The sequence below is a fragment of the Petromyzon marinus genome, chromosome 56 (assembly GCF_048934315.1).
Source record: "Petromyzon marinus isolate PM22_M1 ecotype Great Lakes invasive population chromosome 56, UKy_Petmar_22M1.pri1.0, whole genome shotgun sequence".
Taxonomy (NCBI): Eukaryota; Metazoa; Chordata; class Hyperoartia; order Petromyzontiformes; family Petromyzontidae; genus Petromyzon; species Petromyzon marinus.
In genome coordinates, this window is record NC_133722.1 from 10,530,575 (window position 1) to 10,547,281 (window position 16,707).

The window sequence follows — 16,707 nt, forward strand, 5'->3', positions numbered from 1 at the left end:
CCTGGCACAAGCACCGCGGTGACGTCACCGCCACTTAGTGGCGAATGGCGGCTGTTGTTTGTTGCTGTTGTTTGTTCATAGGTGTGGCGTGTTGGCCTGTCACCCCCTCTCGTGCGCCGTGCCAGCCTTCACAGGTGCTGCTGCTCGCTAACAGCACTTGCCCCTGCAGTCTGTGAAGGCTACGCGGGAGACCTTTGTCTGTGCGTGTCCGTGAGCGCGAGCGGCGATGCGCCACTCACCTGGATGACGTAGGTGCAGTCCAGGTAGTGGGGGTATTTGTCCGGATACCCAGGCGACTGGATGACCCCGGTCGACTCCGTCAGGTTCTGCGAGCACTCGTCCGAGCCTGGCGGACAACGCGCACACACAAAGACAAAGGTCCCCCGTGTAGCCTTTAACAGACTGTTGGGGCAAGTGCTGTCCGCCAGCAGCGCCGATGAAGGCCGGCACGGCACACGAGGGGTGTGGGTGGCCAGCAGCACCACGCCCGGCCACCTTTGTCTCCCCACTGATGTTTTACACACGGTACCAGGTACTCATTTGAGGCTGAGTCGACCTAGGGGAGGTCCAGGATTGATTTCGTCACCGGTGATGGTGGTGGCCGTGAGCGGGAATCGAACTCGGCCCCCTCACCAGCACCACTCACCCGTGGTGAGGATCTCGTAGTGCAGGCTGTAGCCCACGCTCACCACTCTCTCCGTCCTCACCAGCGCCACTCACCCGTGGTGAGGATCTCGTAGTGCAGGCTGTAGCCCACGCTCACCACTCTCCCCCCGCCCTCACCAGCGCCACTCACCCGTGGTGAGGATCTCGTAGTGCAGGCTATAGCCCACGCTCACCACTCTCTCCCCCATCACCAGCACCACTCACCCGTGGTGAGGATCTCCTAGTGCAGGCTGTAGCTCACGCTCACCACTCTCCCCCCTCACCAGCACCACTCTCCCCGCCTCACCAGCGCCACTCACCCGTGGTGAGGATCTCGTAGTGCAGGCTGTAGCCCACGCTCACAACTCTCCCATCTCACCAGCGCCACTCACCCGTGGTGAGGATCTCGTAGTGCAGGCTGTAGCCCACGCTCACCACTCTCCCCCCCATCACCAGCGCCACTCACCCGTGGTGAGGATCTCGTAGTGCAGGCTGTAGCCCACGCTCACCACTCTCCCCCCATCACCAGCACCACTCACCCGTGGTGAGGATCTCCTAGTGCAGGCTGTAACCCACACTCACCACTCTCCCCCCCATCACCAGCACCACTCACCCGTGGTGAGGATCTCGTAGTGCAGGCTGTAGCCCACGCTCACCACTCTCCCCGCCTCACCAGCACCACTCACCCGTGGTGAGGATCTCCTAGTGCAGGCTGTAACCCACACTCACCACTCTCCCCCCCATCACCAGCACCACTCACCCGTGGTGAGGATCTCGTAGTGCAGGCTGTAGCCCACGCTCACCACTCTCCCCGCCTCACCAGCGCCACTCACCCGTGGTGAGGATCTCCTAGTGCAGGCTGTAGCCCACGCTCACCACTCTCCCCCCGCCCTCACCAGCGCCACTCACCCGTGGTGAGGATCTCCTAGTGCAGGCTGTAGCCCACGCTCACCACTCTCTCTCCGCCCTCACCAGCGCCACTCACCCGTGGTGAGGATCTCCTAGTGCAGGCTGTAGCTCACGCTCACCACTCTCTCTCCCCCCTCACCAGCACCACTCACCCGTGGTGAGGATCTCCTAGTGCAGGCTGTAGCTCACGCTCACCACTCTCTCCCCCCATCACCAGCGCCACTCACCCGTGGTGAGGATCTCGTAGTGCAGGTTGTAGCCCACGCTCACCACTCTCCCCCCGCCTCACCAGCGCCACTCACCCGTGGTGAGGATCTCGTAGTGCAGGCTGTAGCCCACACTCACCACTCTCCCCCCCCCATCACCAGCACCACTCACCCGTGGTGAGGATCTCCTAGTGCAGGCTGTAGCCCACGCTCACCACTCTCCCCCCCCCCATCACCAGCGCCACTCACCCGTGGTGAGGATCTCCTAGTGCAGGCTGTAGCCCACGCTCACCACTCTCCCCCCGCCCTCACCAGCGCCACTCACCCGTGGTGAGGATCTCGTAGTGCAGGCTGTAGCCCACACTCACCACTCTCCCCCCCCCATCACCAGTGCCACTCACCCGTGGTGAGGATCTCGTAGTGCAGGCTGTAGCCCACGCTCACCACTCTCCCCCCCTCACCAGCACCACTCACCCGTGGTGAGGATCTCCTAGTGCAGGCTGTAGCCCACACTCACCACTCTCTCCCCCCATCACCAGCGCCACTCACCCGTGGTGAGGATCTCCTAGTGCAGGCTGTAGCCCACACTCACCACTCTCCCCCCCCCCATCACCAGTGCCACTCACCCGTGGTGAGGATCTCGTAGTGCAGGCTGTAGCCCACACTCACCACTCTCTCCCCCCATCACCAGCACCACTCACCCGTGGTGAGGATCTCCTAGTGCAGGCTGTAGCCCACGCTCACCACTCTCCCCCCGCCCTCACCAGCGCCACTCACCCGTGGTGAGGATCTCCTAGTGCAGGCTGTAGCCCACGCTCACCACTCTCCCCCCGCCCTCACCAGCGCCACTCACCCGTGGTGAGGATCTCCTAGTGCAGGCTGTAACCCACACTCACCACTCTCCCCCCCCCCATCACCAGCGCCACTCACCCGTGGTGAGGATCTCGTAGTGCAGGCTGTAACCCACACTCACCACTCTCCCCCCCCCCATCACCAGCGCCACTCACCCGTGGTGAGGATCTCGTAGTGCAGGCTGAACCCGGCGCCCTGGTTGGTGTAGTCCGAGACGAAGGAGAGCCGCAGGGTGGGGCCCGACGAGGTGATGGGAGGCGGTGCGACGTTCCCGCAGTAGCGACCCAGCACCTCGGCCTGTGGGCCCGCCCCGTCGCGCACCTCAATGTAGTCGAACCTGGGGGGGAGAGGGGGGGGGAGGGTGCAGGGGGTCGGCACCCCGCAAAACTTTCGTGAGTTGAATGCGCACCTCGGGAAAGTCACCGGGGTTTGGGTCAGGGGTCAGGGGTCAGTTGGGATGTGTTAGGGTCATCCCGAGCAGGACCGTCGGTTCCTCTCATACAGAAGCCGCCTTGTATGATCCTGAACATAAAATTCAGACGGCTCATCTCATCTCATACAGAATCCTCATCTCATCCCATACAGAATCCTCATCTCATCCCATACAGAACCATGATCTCATCCCATAAAAAACCCTCTTTTCATCCCAAACAGAACCATAATCTCATCCCATACAAAACCCTCCGCCAATCAAAAATACTGTAACAGCAATATGAATAATTTGGGAGATTTGACCCATTTGCTGTGCAACGTCACTGCAACATCGCCGCAATATCACCGCAACATCACCGCAATATCACCGCAACATCACCTTAACATCACCGCAATATCACAGTAACATCACTCTAATATCACCACACTTGGTTACACGGATACTGCTAAGAGTTTAAACACAGCACCACCACCACCATCACCACCATCACCACCATCACCAAAGGCAAAGATCCCCAGTGTAGCCTGAACAGACTGTTGGGGCAAGTGCTGTTAGAAAGCAGCAGTGAAGGTCGGCAGGGCAAGACGAGGGGGGTGGGTGGCCAGCACCACGCTCGGCAGGTTCAGATAACACTTTGTAACAAAAATGTGTTTTTGGTCCTGCGTGCTAAGTATTATTTCCTATTTGCTTATGCGTCAACTGTACAGAAAATGACTATTGTTCACAAGAAACTTTGCTTTTGTGACCAGGACATTGATATTTTGAAATTTTACCTATTTTCAATGAGAAAACGGGCGAATTTGTGTCTTTTCGTTCACATAGCGTCAGAAAAAAATCAACATATGAATCAAAATGAACGTGTATTTATACTAAAGTAAAACAAAAATGACGACAAAAGAATTAGACACCAAGGCGCACTACCACAGTGCGGGACTGGCCACAGCGGACCGAGTTCTCTGTAGGGAGGAGGAACAACGTCACGTGGGAGCCACTGGTGGACCCCGGAAGGTGCTGATGCCACCACTGCACATCAAAGTGGGCCTCGTGAAACAATTTGTCAGAGCTGTAGGTAAGGAGTCGGCAGCCTTCAAGTACCTTCGAGACTTCTTCCCTAAGTTGTCTGAGGCAAAGGTCAAAGCCGGTGTCTTCGTCGGACCACAGATAAAGACGATCCTGGAGTGCAATGAATTCCCCAAGAAGCTCACTAGTACGGAGAAAGCGGCTTGGGACAGCTTTGTCGCAGTGGTTCGTGGCTTCCTGGACAATCCCAAGGTCGAAAACCATGTGGAGCTGGAATGAGACTTTGGTGACGAACTATGGCACAATGGGCTGTAGGATGTCCCTCAAAGTCCACATCCTTGATGCCCATCTTGATAAATTCAAGGAGAACTGGGAGCGTACTCGGAGGAGCAAGGCAAGCGCTTCCACCAGGATAAACTGGACTTTGAACGCCGCTACCAAGGACAGTATAATGAGAATATGATGGGAGACTACATTTGGGGGCTGATTCGTGAAAGTGATTTACAGTATAATCGTAAATCTCGAAAAACTACTCCTAAATCTTTCGTAGTATTTTTTTTATTACTTAAGTATGAATACATGTTAAGTTGATTCATATGTTCTTTTTTTCTTACTTTATGTGAACGAAAAGACATAAATTCGCCCGTTTTCTCATTGAGAATTGGTACATTTCAAAATGTCACTGTCCTGGTCACAAAAGCAATGTTTGTGGGGAATAATAATAGTCATGTTCTATACGTTTTAGCATAAGCAATTACTAAATAACACTTACTACCCAGGTACAAAACTTGTGTTACATCGTGTTATCGTCACTGAGTGTTGGCCGTGAGCGGGAATCGAATCGGGATCACGGGGTTCGTAGCGCAGTGCGCTAACCGCTACACTACCACTCCCCTCACCACCACCACCACCACCTCCACCACCACCTCAACCACCACCACCTTCACCACCACCACCACCTTCACCACCTTCACCACCTTCACCACCACCACCACCACCACCTCCACCACCACCTCAACCACCACCACCACCTTCACCACCACCACCACCACCACCACCTTCACCACCTCCACCACCTTAACCACCACCACCTTCACCACCACCTCAACCACAACCACCACCTCCACCACCACCACCACCTTCACCACCTCCAACACCACCACCTTCACCACCACCACCATCACCTTCACCACCACCTCCACCACCACCTTCACCACCACCACCACCTTCAGCACCACCACCTTCACCACCACCTTCACCACCACCTTCACCACCACCACCTTCACCACCACCATGCTGTTTGCACTCAGGCGCATTCAAATCCCATCTTGAGAACTCTCTCGTGGCTACACGGCCATGAGTGTAAGGTCAAGCGTGTGTGGTGTGTGCATACACGAACGTTCACGTGTGTGTGTGGTGTGTGTGTGGTGTGTCTGTGAGTATGTGTGTGGTGTGTGTGTGGTGTGTGTGTGGTGTGTGTGTGTGGTGTATTTGTGGTATGTGTGTGGTGTGTGCAGTGTGTGCATACACGAACGTTCACGTGTGTGTGTGTGGTGTGTGATGTGTGTGGTGTGTGTGTGTGGTGTGTGTGTGAGTATGTGTGTGGGGTGTGTGAGTGTGTGTGTGGCATGTGTGTGGTGTGTGGTGTGTGTGTGTGTGGTGTGAGTGTGGTGTGTGTGTAGTGTGTGTGCGTGTGTGAGTGGGCGAGGTATGTGTGTGGGGTGTGTAAGTGTATGAGTGTGTGTGTGGCATGTGTGTGGTGTGTGTGGTGTGCATGTGGTGTGTGTGTGTGGTATGGGTGTGGTGTGTGTGTGTGGTGTGTGTGGTATGTGTGTGGTGTATGTGTGGTGTGTGTGTGTGGTGTGTGTGTGTGGTGTGTGGTGTGTGCGGTGTGTGTGGTGTGTGGTGTGTGTGGTATGTGTGTGAGTGTGTGGTGTGTGTGGTGTGTGTGTGTGGTGTGCATGTGCGGTGTGGTGTGTGTGTGTGGTGTGTGTGGTGTATGGTGTGTGGTGTGTGTGTGTGAGTGTGGGGAGTGGGTGTGGTGTGTGGTGTGTGGTGTGTGTGTGGTGTGTGGTATGTGTGTGGTGTGTGTGTGGTGTGTGTGTGTGTGGTGTGTGTGGTGTGTGTGGTGTGTGTGTGTGTGGTGTGTGTGGTGTGTGTGGTGTGTGGTATGTGTGTGGTGTGTGTGTGTGTAGTGTGGTGTGTGTGAGTGTGGGGAGTGGTTGTGTGTGGTGTGTGTGTGGTGTGTGTGTGTGAGTGTGGGGAGTGGTTGTGTGTGGTGTGTGTGTGTGTGGTGTGTGTGTGGTGTGTGTGTGTGGTATGTGTGTGGTGTGTGTGTGTGGTGTGTGTGTGGTGTGTGTGGTGTGTGTGTGTGGTGTGTGGTGTGTGCGGTGTGTGTGTGTGAGTGTGGGGAGTGGTTGTGTGTGTGGTGTGTGTGGTGTGTGTGTGTGGTGTGTGGTGTGTGCGGTGTGTGTGTGAGTGTGGGGAGTGGTTGTGTGTGTGGTGTGTGCGGTGTGTGTGGTGTGTGTGAATGTGGGGAGTGGTTGTGTGTGTGTGAGTGTGTGGAGTGGTTGTGTGGTGTGTGTGTGGTGTGTGTGAGTGTGGGGAGTGGTTGTGTGTGGTGTGTGTGGTGTGTGTGTGTGAGTGTGGGGAGTGGTTGTGTGTGTGGTGTGTGGTGTGTGGTGTGTGTGGAGTTTGTGTGTGAGTGTGGTGTGTGGTGTGTGTGGTGTGTGTGTGTGAGTGTGGGGAGTGGTTGTGTGTGTGGTGTGTGGTGTGTGTGGAGTGTGTGTATGAGTGTGGTGTGTGGTGTGTGTGGTGTGTGTGTGTGGGGAGTGGTTGTGTTGCTGTTAACACGCTGCGCTACGAACCCGGCGACCCGCGGTCGATTTCCGCTCACGGCCACCAACATCGGTGACGACTAATTATCTGAAACCAGTCCTGGCCCCCCCCCCCCCAGGTCGACTCAGCCTCAAATGAGTACCTGGTGTGGTGTGTAGTAAACACTGGGAAGACAAAGGCGGCGGGGCGTGGTGCTGGCCACCCACCCCCTCGTGTACCGTGCCAGCCTTCATAGGTGCTGCTCACTAACAGCACTTGCCCCTACAGTCTGTTAAAGGCTATACGGGGGGTCTTTGTATTGTGTGTGCATGCCCAAGCAGCTTCTGTTTGGCTGGATAGAAGGGGGGTAAACAGGCGCGGCACGGGCTGGAGACGAGATGGAGTGGTGGGTGAGTGGTTGGTGAGTGACACGGGCTAGAGAAGAGATGGAGTGATGGGTGAGTGGGTGAGTGGTTGGTGAGTGACACGGGCTAGAGAAGAGATGGAGTGATGGGTGAGTGGGTGAGTGGTTGGTGAGTGACACGGGTTAGAGAAGACATGGAGTGATGGGTGAGTGGGTGAGTGGTTGGTGAGTGACACGGGCTAGAGAAGAGATGGAGTGACGGGTGAGTGGGTGAGTGGTTGGTGAGTGACACGGGTTAGAGAAGAGATGGAGTCATGGGTGAGTGGGTGAGTGGTTGGTGAGTGACACGGGCTAGAGAAGAGATGGAGTGACGGGTGAGTGGGTGAGTGGTTGGTGAGTGACACGGGCTAGAGAAGAGATGGAGTGATGTGGTACAGGAGGATGTGGAGCTGAGTGGACTTGCCCCATGACCGTTACCAGCGGTGTCAAGATCGGCCTCTGTGGAGGAGGCTCGTGAAAGACGCTGCTGCTGCTGCTGGGCAGTTGGAGGCAGTCGCCCTCCAGCCACAGCAGAAAGTCAGAGGAGCGACGCTCACAACAACGAGCGGAGCGCCGGGTGGATAAATCGCAGTAAGTTGCCACAGTAGGGGGGGGGGCATAGCTGGTGTGCATCTGCCAGTCATCTCAGACAGCCAACCCATGGAACCTGCTGGGTCTGTACAGGGACCTGTCAGCAGCGAGCCTTCGACACTTCACGTGACAGCCTCAAAGCGCACCTAGCTTGGCACAGGCACCGTCGTGACGTCACTGCCACCTCGTGACGAACCGCGGCTGTTGTTGTCGTACACGATGAGGCATTTGTGTGTCTGTGTTGTTGTTGCGTGTCTCTGTGTGTTGTTGTGTGTGTGTTGTTGTGTGTGTTGTTGCGTGTGTGTTGTTGCGTGTGTGTTGTGTGTCTCTGTGTGTTGTGTGTGTGTTGTTGTGTGTGTCTGTGTGTTGTTGTGTCTCTGTGTGTTGTGTGTGTGTTGTTGTGTGTGTTGTTGCGTGTGTGTTGTTGTGTGTGTGTTGTTGTTGCGTGTGTTGTGTGTCTCTGTGTGTTGTTGCGTGTGTGTCTGTGTGTTGTGTGTGTTGTTGTGTGTGTGTGTTGTTGTGTGTGTTGTTGTGTGTGTGTGTTGTTGTGTGTGTGTTGTTGTTGCGTGTGTTATGTGTGTCTGTGTGTTGTTGTGTGTGTTGTTGTGTGTGTGTTGTGTGTGTGTTGTTGCGTGTGTGTATTGTTGTGTGTCTCTGTGTGTTGTTGCGTGTGTCTGTGTGTTGTTTTGTGTGAGTGTGTGTGAGTGCTGTGTGTGTGAGTGTGTGTGAGTGTGTGTGAGTGTTGTTGTGTGTGAGTGTGTGCGAGTGCTGTGTGTGTGAGAGTGTGTGAGTGCTGTGTGTGTGAGTGTGTGTGAGTGTTGTTGTGTGTGAGTGTGTGTGAGTGCTGTGTGTGTTGTTGTGTGTGAGTGCTGTGTGTGAGTGTTGTTGTGTGTGAGTTTTGTTGTGTGTGAGTGTTGTTGTGTGTGTGAGTGCTGTGTGTGAGTGCTGTGTGTGTGAGTGCTGTGTGTGAGTGTGTGTGAGTGCTGTGTGTGAGTGTGTGTGAGTGCTGTGTGTGTGAGTGTGTGTGAGTGCTGTGTGTGTGAGTGTGTGTGAGTGCTGTGTGAGTGCTGTGTGTGAGTGTGTGTGAGTGCTGTGTGTGTGAGTGTGTGTGAGTGTGTGTGAGTGCTGTGTTTGTGAGTGTGTGTGAGTGCTGCGTGTGTGAGTGTGTGTGAGTGATGTGTGTGTGAGTGTGTGTGAGTGCTGTGTGTGTGAGTGTGTGTGAGTGCTGTGAGTGTGTGTGAGTGCTGTGTGTGTGAGTGTGTGTGAGTGCTGTGTGTGTGAGTGTGTGTGAGTGCTGTGAGTGTGTGTGAGTGCTGTGTGTGTGAGTGTGTGTGAGTGCTGTGAGTGTGTGTGAGTGCTGCGTGTGTGAGTGAGTGATGTGTGTGTGAGTGTGTGTGAGTGATGTGTGTGTGAGTGTGTGTGAGTGCTGTGTGTGTGAGTGTGTGTGAGTGCTGTGTGTGTGAGTGTGTGTGAGTGCTGTGTGTGTGAGTGTGTGTGAGTGCTGTGTGTGTGAGTCTGTGTGAGTGCTGTGAGTGTGTGTGAGTGTGTGTGAGTGCTGTGTGTGTGTCGTGGTGTAAAATGATCATCGTACGCGTGTCGCGCTCGCGAGCCGCACTTTCGCCAACCATCTGTCCAGGCGACACGGCGGATCTTGGTGTGGCTGCATGTGTGTTGTTGTGTGTGTGTGTTGTTGTGTGTGTGTGTGGTGTGTGTTGTTGTGTGTGTGTTGTGTGTGTGTGTTGTTGTGTGTGTGTTGTGTGTGTGTGTTGTGTGTGTGTTGTGTGTGTGTGTGTTGTTGTGTGTGTGTTGTTGTGTGTGTGTTGTGTGTGTGTTGTTGTGTGTGTGTTGTGTGTGTGTTGTTGTGTGTGTGTTGTTGTGTGTGTGTTGTGTGTGTGTGTTGTTGTGTGTGTGTTGTGTGTGTGTTGTTGTGGGTGTGTTGTTGTGTGTGTGTGTTGTTGTGTGTGTGTTGTGTGTGTGTTGTTGTGTGTGTTGTTGTGTGTTGTTGTGTGTGTGTTGTGTGTGTGTTGTTGTGTGTTGTTGTGTGTGTTGTGTGTGTGTTGTTGTGTGTGTGTGTGGCTGCGCGTGGTGGTTGGGAGCGGTGGCGCAGTGATTATTCGCGCTACGCTGCGCTACGACGCCGGCAAGAGACCCGAGCTTGAACCTGTCCTGGGCCTCATCTAGGTCGACTCAGCCGCAAATGAGTACCCTGTGCGGTGTGTAGTAAACATCGCCACTGGGGAGACAAAGGCGGCCGGGGCGTGGTGCTGGCCACCCACCCCCTCGTGTGCCGTGCCGGCCTTCATAGGTGCTGCTCGCTAACAGCACTTGCCCCAACAGTCTGTTACAGACTACACGGGGGACCTTTGTCTTTGTGCGCGCGCGTGCGTGCGCGTGCCCCATCCATCTCGAGCTGCAGTGCCGTGCGCTGTCTCAGCACGGGGCGAGGTCTTCACGCAGAGATCACCCGCGGGTGGCCACAGCTGCGACACAAACACACTCACACACTCACACACAGTCACACACACTCACTCACACACACTCACACACAGTCACACACACACTCACACTCTCTCACACTCACACACACTCACACACTCACTCACACACACTCACACACAGTCACACACACTCACACACAGTCACACACACTCACACACACTCACACACACTCACTCACTCTCTCACACACACTCTCACACACTCACTCACTCACACACTCTCACACACACTCTCACACACACGCACACACACTCACTCACACACACTCACTCACTCACACACTCTCACACACACTCTCACACACACTCTCACACACACGCACACTCACACACACGCACTCACACACACACTCACTCACACACTCTTACACACACTCTCACACACACGCACACACACTCACACACACTCTCACACACACGCTCACACACACGCAGACACACACGCACACGCACTCACACACACACGCACAGACACGCACTCACACACACTCTCACACACTCACTCACACACTCACACACTCACACACACTCTAACACACTCACACACTCACACACACTCACACACACACACACTCACACACTCACACACACTCTCACACACACCCTCACACACTCACACACACTCTCACACACTCACTCACACACTCACACCCTCTCACACACGCTCACACACACACGCACACACACAGACACGCACTCACACACACTCTAACACACTCACACACACCCGTGCACGCATGCGCAAGTGCTGTTAGCGAGCAGCACCTATGAAGGCCGGCACGGCACACGAGGGGGTGGGTGGCCAGCACCACGCCCCGGCCGCCTTTGTCTTCCCAGTGGAGATCTTTTTAACACGTCGCACGAGGATCTACTCAAATGAGGCCGGGTCGACCTAGGTGGGGGTTCAGGACCGGTCATCAAGACGATCGCCAATTGTAGTGACTCAGCTCGCCGGGTTCGTAGCGCCAATGCGCCAACCACTGCGCCACCGCTCCCCGCGTGCGTGCGTGTGTGCTACACGCGCGTGTGTGTGTGCTACACACACACGCGCGTGTGTGTGCTACACACACACGCGCGTGTGTGTGCTACACACACACGCGCGTGTGTGTGCTACACACACACGCGGGTGTGCTACACACACGTGCGTGCTGCACGTGTGTGTGCTGCACGTGTGTGTGCTGCACGTGCGTGTGTGCTATACACGGGTGTGTGTGCTGCACGTGTGTGTGCTGCACGTGCGTGTGTGCTATACACGGGTGTGTGTGCGACACGCGGGTGTGCTGCACGCGTGCCAGCTTCTGTTCCTTCTCTGGGGGGGTGGGCAGCTCGGGACAGCTGGGGCGGCGTGGCAAACAGAGCTTACAACTCACGCACGGATGGTCTCTCTCCCTTTCTCTCCCCCTCTCTCTCTCTCGTGTGTGTTGCTCTCCATTCTTTCTCACTCCTGGTGCTGTCCCCTCGTGCGCGCCCTCTCTCTCTAACTCTCTCTCTAACTCTCTCTCTAACTCTCTCTCTAACTCAATCTCTCTCTCTAACTCTCTCTCTAACTCTCTCTCTCACTCTCACTCTCTCTAACTCTCTCTCACTCTCTCTAACTCTCTCTCTAACTCTCTCTCTAACTCTCTTTCACTCTCACGCTCTTCCAACCCCTTCGTGCTATCTAAACGATCTCTCTTGCGAGAGAGCAGAAACACAGGAGAGAGTCAGGGAGAGTGTATGAGAAAGAGAGAGTGGGAGTGAGAGCAATAAAGAGACAGAGTTCGTGTCGCCGTCCTCCTCCTCCTCCTCATCCGTTGTTGTTGATGGAGTGCAGCAGGTTCACTGTGCAGTCCATAGCTTGGGGTTGTCTGGCCACAGCTGATGGGTCTCTATGTATCTCTGTGAGTCTCTGTGCGTATCTGTATCTTCTGCGTGTCTGTGGGTTTACCGTATTACCTTACTAATTGGCTGTGTCGGGTGGTGGCGGGTTTCACGACACGATGTATATTTACGCGATCGAACCCCAAACAAAACCTGCACTGTGCATGACGCGTCTATTTACCCACGTGACGTGACAACCCGGTTTTTAATTGGCTCTCTGCCGCTGGGTGGTGGAGGGCAACAAAAACTGAACACGTGACTTAGACGATGACCGATCCGACCGGTAAAAAATCTACATCACGGGTAGCATTGTCCCGCCGTGGAAACCCTGCGGATGAATACCACTCAGCGCGCCGTCTGTGATTCGCATCTGTTCCCTTAATGAAGCATCTGCGAATGAAACAAACTCCACAAACATGTATTATATTGAGTGTCTTTTACGAAATCAGGGAAGCAAAAACAGTTGGAACGACTACAGCAGTCGTGGATAGACCACGGCTCACGATGATGACAACGACGATGATGACGACGATGATGGTGACGATGATGACGACGATGATAACTGATGATAATGACGATGATGATGATGATGACAATGATGATGATGATGGCGACGATCGCGACGATGACGATGATGATGATAATGATGACGACGATGATGACGACGATGATGACGATGATGATGATGACAATGATGATACTGACGATAACGACGACGATGATGATGATGACGATGATGACGATGATGACGATGATGACGATGACAATGATGACAATGATGATAATGACGATAACGACGACGATGATGACGATGATGACGATGATGATGATGACGATGACGGCGACGATAATAATGACGATAACGACGACGATGATGACGATGATGATGATGACGATAACAACGAGGCGACGTATTAGTGCACACGCGTGGGGGAGTGTTTACCAGCGTGTTCTTATTGACAAATCGAGTTTCGCTGAGAGCGCGCGTTTCTCATTATTCAAGAATATCAACAATAACCAATAATGGTTACGGCTAAGTGAATGCAGGACGGAGGGAACAGGCTTAATCAATTAAGAGACAAATGCCCCCCCCCCACTCCCCCTGCTCCCTCCCCCTCCCCCCGCACTCTCCTCGCTTCTCTCGACCCCTGCTCACCCTCCCTGGGGGATTCCCCATCCTCGATCTGTCCCAGGCGCGGCCACCGCCACCCCCACACGGCCGGCAACCATCACCGCAAACACCACCACTACTACCACCACCACAAACACCACCACTACTACCACCAAACACCACCACTACTACCACCACCACAAACACCACCACCATAAACACCACCACTACTACCACCACCACAAACACCACCACCACAAACACCACCACTACTACCACCACCACAAACACCACCACTACTACCACCACCACAAACACCACCACCATAAACACCACCACTACTACCACCACCACCACCACAAACACCACCACTACTACCACCACCACTACCATCACCGCAAACACCACCACTACTACCACCACCACAAACACCACCACCACCACAAACACCACCACTACTACCACCACCACAAACACCACCACCACCACAAACACCACCACTACTACCACCACCACAAACACCACCACCACCACAAACACCACCACTACTACCACCACCACAAACACCACCACCATAAACACCACCACTACTACCACCACCACCACAAACACCACCACTACTACCACCACCACTACCATCACCGCAAACACCACCACTACTACCACCACCACAAACACCGCCACCACTACTACCACCACCACAAACACCACCACTACTACCACCACCACAAACACCACCACCACCACAAACACCACCACTACTACCACCACCACAAACACCACCACCATAAACACCACCACTACTACCACCACCACCACAAACACCACCACTACTACCACCACCACTACCATCACCGCAAACACCACCACTACTACCACCACCACAAACACCGCCACCACTACTACCACCACCACAAACACCACCACTACTACCACCACCACAAACACCACTACCACCACCGCAAACACCACCACTACCACCACCGCAAACACCACCACCACTACCACAAACACCACCACTACCACCACCACTACCACAAACACCACCACCACCGCCACCACAACTACTACCGCCACTACAACTACCACAACCACCACTAAAGATCCCCCGTATAGCCTGTAACAGACTGTAGGGGCAAGTGCTGTTAGCGAGCAGCACCTATGAAGGCCGTAACGGCACACGAGGGGGTGGGTGGCCAGCACCACGCCCGGCCGCCTTTGTCTCCCCAGTGGCGATATTTACAAACCGCACCAGGTGCTCATTTGAGGCCGAGATCACCTAGAGGAGGCCCAGGACCGGTTCAGATAATCGTCACTGGTGTTGGTGTAGTGGTTAGCGCAGCGTAGCACTAACCACTACACCACCGCTCCTCAACAACCACCACTACCACCAACCACCACTACCACCAACAACCAATACCACCACCACCACTATCATCATCATGACGGCAACCACCATCACTGCCACAACAACCGCCTCCCAAACCACCTTACCTAACAGCAACCGCCGCCAGCACTACCATCATCGTTACCATCACCATCGTTACCATCATCATCGTTACCATCATCATCGTTACCATCATCGTTACCATCACCATCGTTATCATTACCATCGTTACCATCATCGTTATCATCACCATCGTTACCACCATCATCGTTATCATCACCATCGTTTCCATAATCATCACTGCCATCATCATCATCATCGTCGTTATCACCGCCATCACAGCTGCTACACCAATACCACCCTGTACACCCAAACCAGCTGCCATAACTGCCATCAACAACAACCTCATAGCATTCCGTCACCACTATCAAGACGATCACCACCACAACCACCACCACCACCACTAACAAGACTAGAAGATCATCACCACCACAACCACCACCACCACTATCAAGACGACCACCATCATCACCACAACCGCAACCATCTCAGGCATTATCACCACCAGCACCACAAAAAACAAATGTCGCATTTGCCTTGACCTCAACCTCACCCCGGATTTCCCTCCGCCTGCAAGTCCATCCCGACCCCCATCTCCCCCCCCCATCTCCCCCCCGTCATCTCCCACCCATCTCTCCCCCCCCATCTCCCACACCCCATCTCCCCCCCCATCTCCCTCCCCATCTCCCCCCATCTCCCACACCCCATCTCCCCCCCATCTCCCTCCCCATCTCCCCCCCATCTCCCACACCCCATCTCCCCCCCATCTCCCACACCCCATCTCCCCCCCATCTCCCTCCCCATCTCCCCCCCATCTCCCCACACCCCATCTCCCCCCCCATCTCCCTCCCCATCTCCCCCCATCTCCCTCCCCATCTCCCACACCCCACCTCCCCCCCATCTCCCACACCCCATCTCCCCCCCATCTCCCACACCCCATCTCCCCCCCATCTCCCTCCCATCTCCCCCATCTCCCACACCCCATCTCCCACACCCCATCTCCCCCCCATCTCCCTCCCCATCTCCCCCCCATCTCCCCCCCCATCTCCCTCCCCATCTCCCACACCCCATCTCCCCCCCATCTCCCTCCCCATCTCCCCCCATCTCCCTCCCCATCTCCCCCCCATCTCCCACACCCCATCTCCCCCATCTCCCTCCCCATCTCCCCCCCATCTCCCTCCCCATCTCCCCCCATGTCCCACACATCTCCCCCCCATCTCCCTCCCCATCTCCCCCCCCCATCTCCCCCCCATGTCCCATACCCCATCTCCCCCCCATCTCCCCCCCATCTCCCCCCCCATCTCCCTCCCCATCTCCCTCCCCATCTCCCCCCCATCTCCCACCCATCTCCCTCCCCATCTCCCCCCCATCTCCCCCCCATCTCCCTCCCCATCTCCCACCCATCTCCCTCCCCATCTCCCCCCCATCTCCCTCCCCATCTCCCCCCCATCTCCCCCCCATCTCCCTCCCCATCTCCCCCCCATCTCCCACACCCCATCTCCCACACCCCATCTCCCTCCCCATCTCCCCCCCCATCTCCCACCCATCTCCCACCCATCTCCCTCCCCATCTCCCTCCCCATCTCCCCCCATCTCCCCCCCATCTCCCTCCCCATCTCCCACCCATCTCCCTCCCCATCTCCCCCCTATCTCCCTCCCCATCTCCCCCCCATCTCCCCCCCCATCTCCCCCCCATCTCCCTCCCCATCTCCCCCCCATCTCCCACACCCCATCTCCCACACCCCATCTCCCCCCCCATCTCCCCCCCATGTCCCACACCCCATCTCCCCCCCCATCTCCCCCCAATCTCCCCCCCCCCCATCCCCCCCCCCTCCCCATGTTTTAGTTCCATCGCTCACGAGTGGAGAGTTTTTTTCTTTTTCTCGGGGGCTGAGTTTGTAAATCTGTGGGCACCC

General features: G+C 55.5%; 1 protein-coding gene across 2 annotated transcripts in view; it reads right to left on the reverse strand.

The window, feature by feature from the left end:
• LOC116954783 (neuropilin-2-like) overlaps positions 1-16,707 on the reverse strand; it is a 73,718-nt gene that overhangs the window by 31,652 nt on the left and 25,359 nt on the right. For both annotated transcript variants that reach the window (XM_076052568.1, XM_076052567.1), the window contains exons 3-4: positions 2,768-2,949; positions 240-346 (exon numbers count right to left, since the gene is read on the reverse strand). In XM_076052568.1, coding sequence (XP_075908683.1) covers positions 240-346; positions 2,768-2,949 — 289 coding nt within the window. The remainder of the gene's footprint in view (positions 1-239; positions 347-2,767; positions 2,950-16,707) is intronic.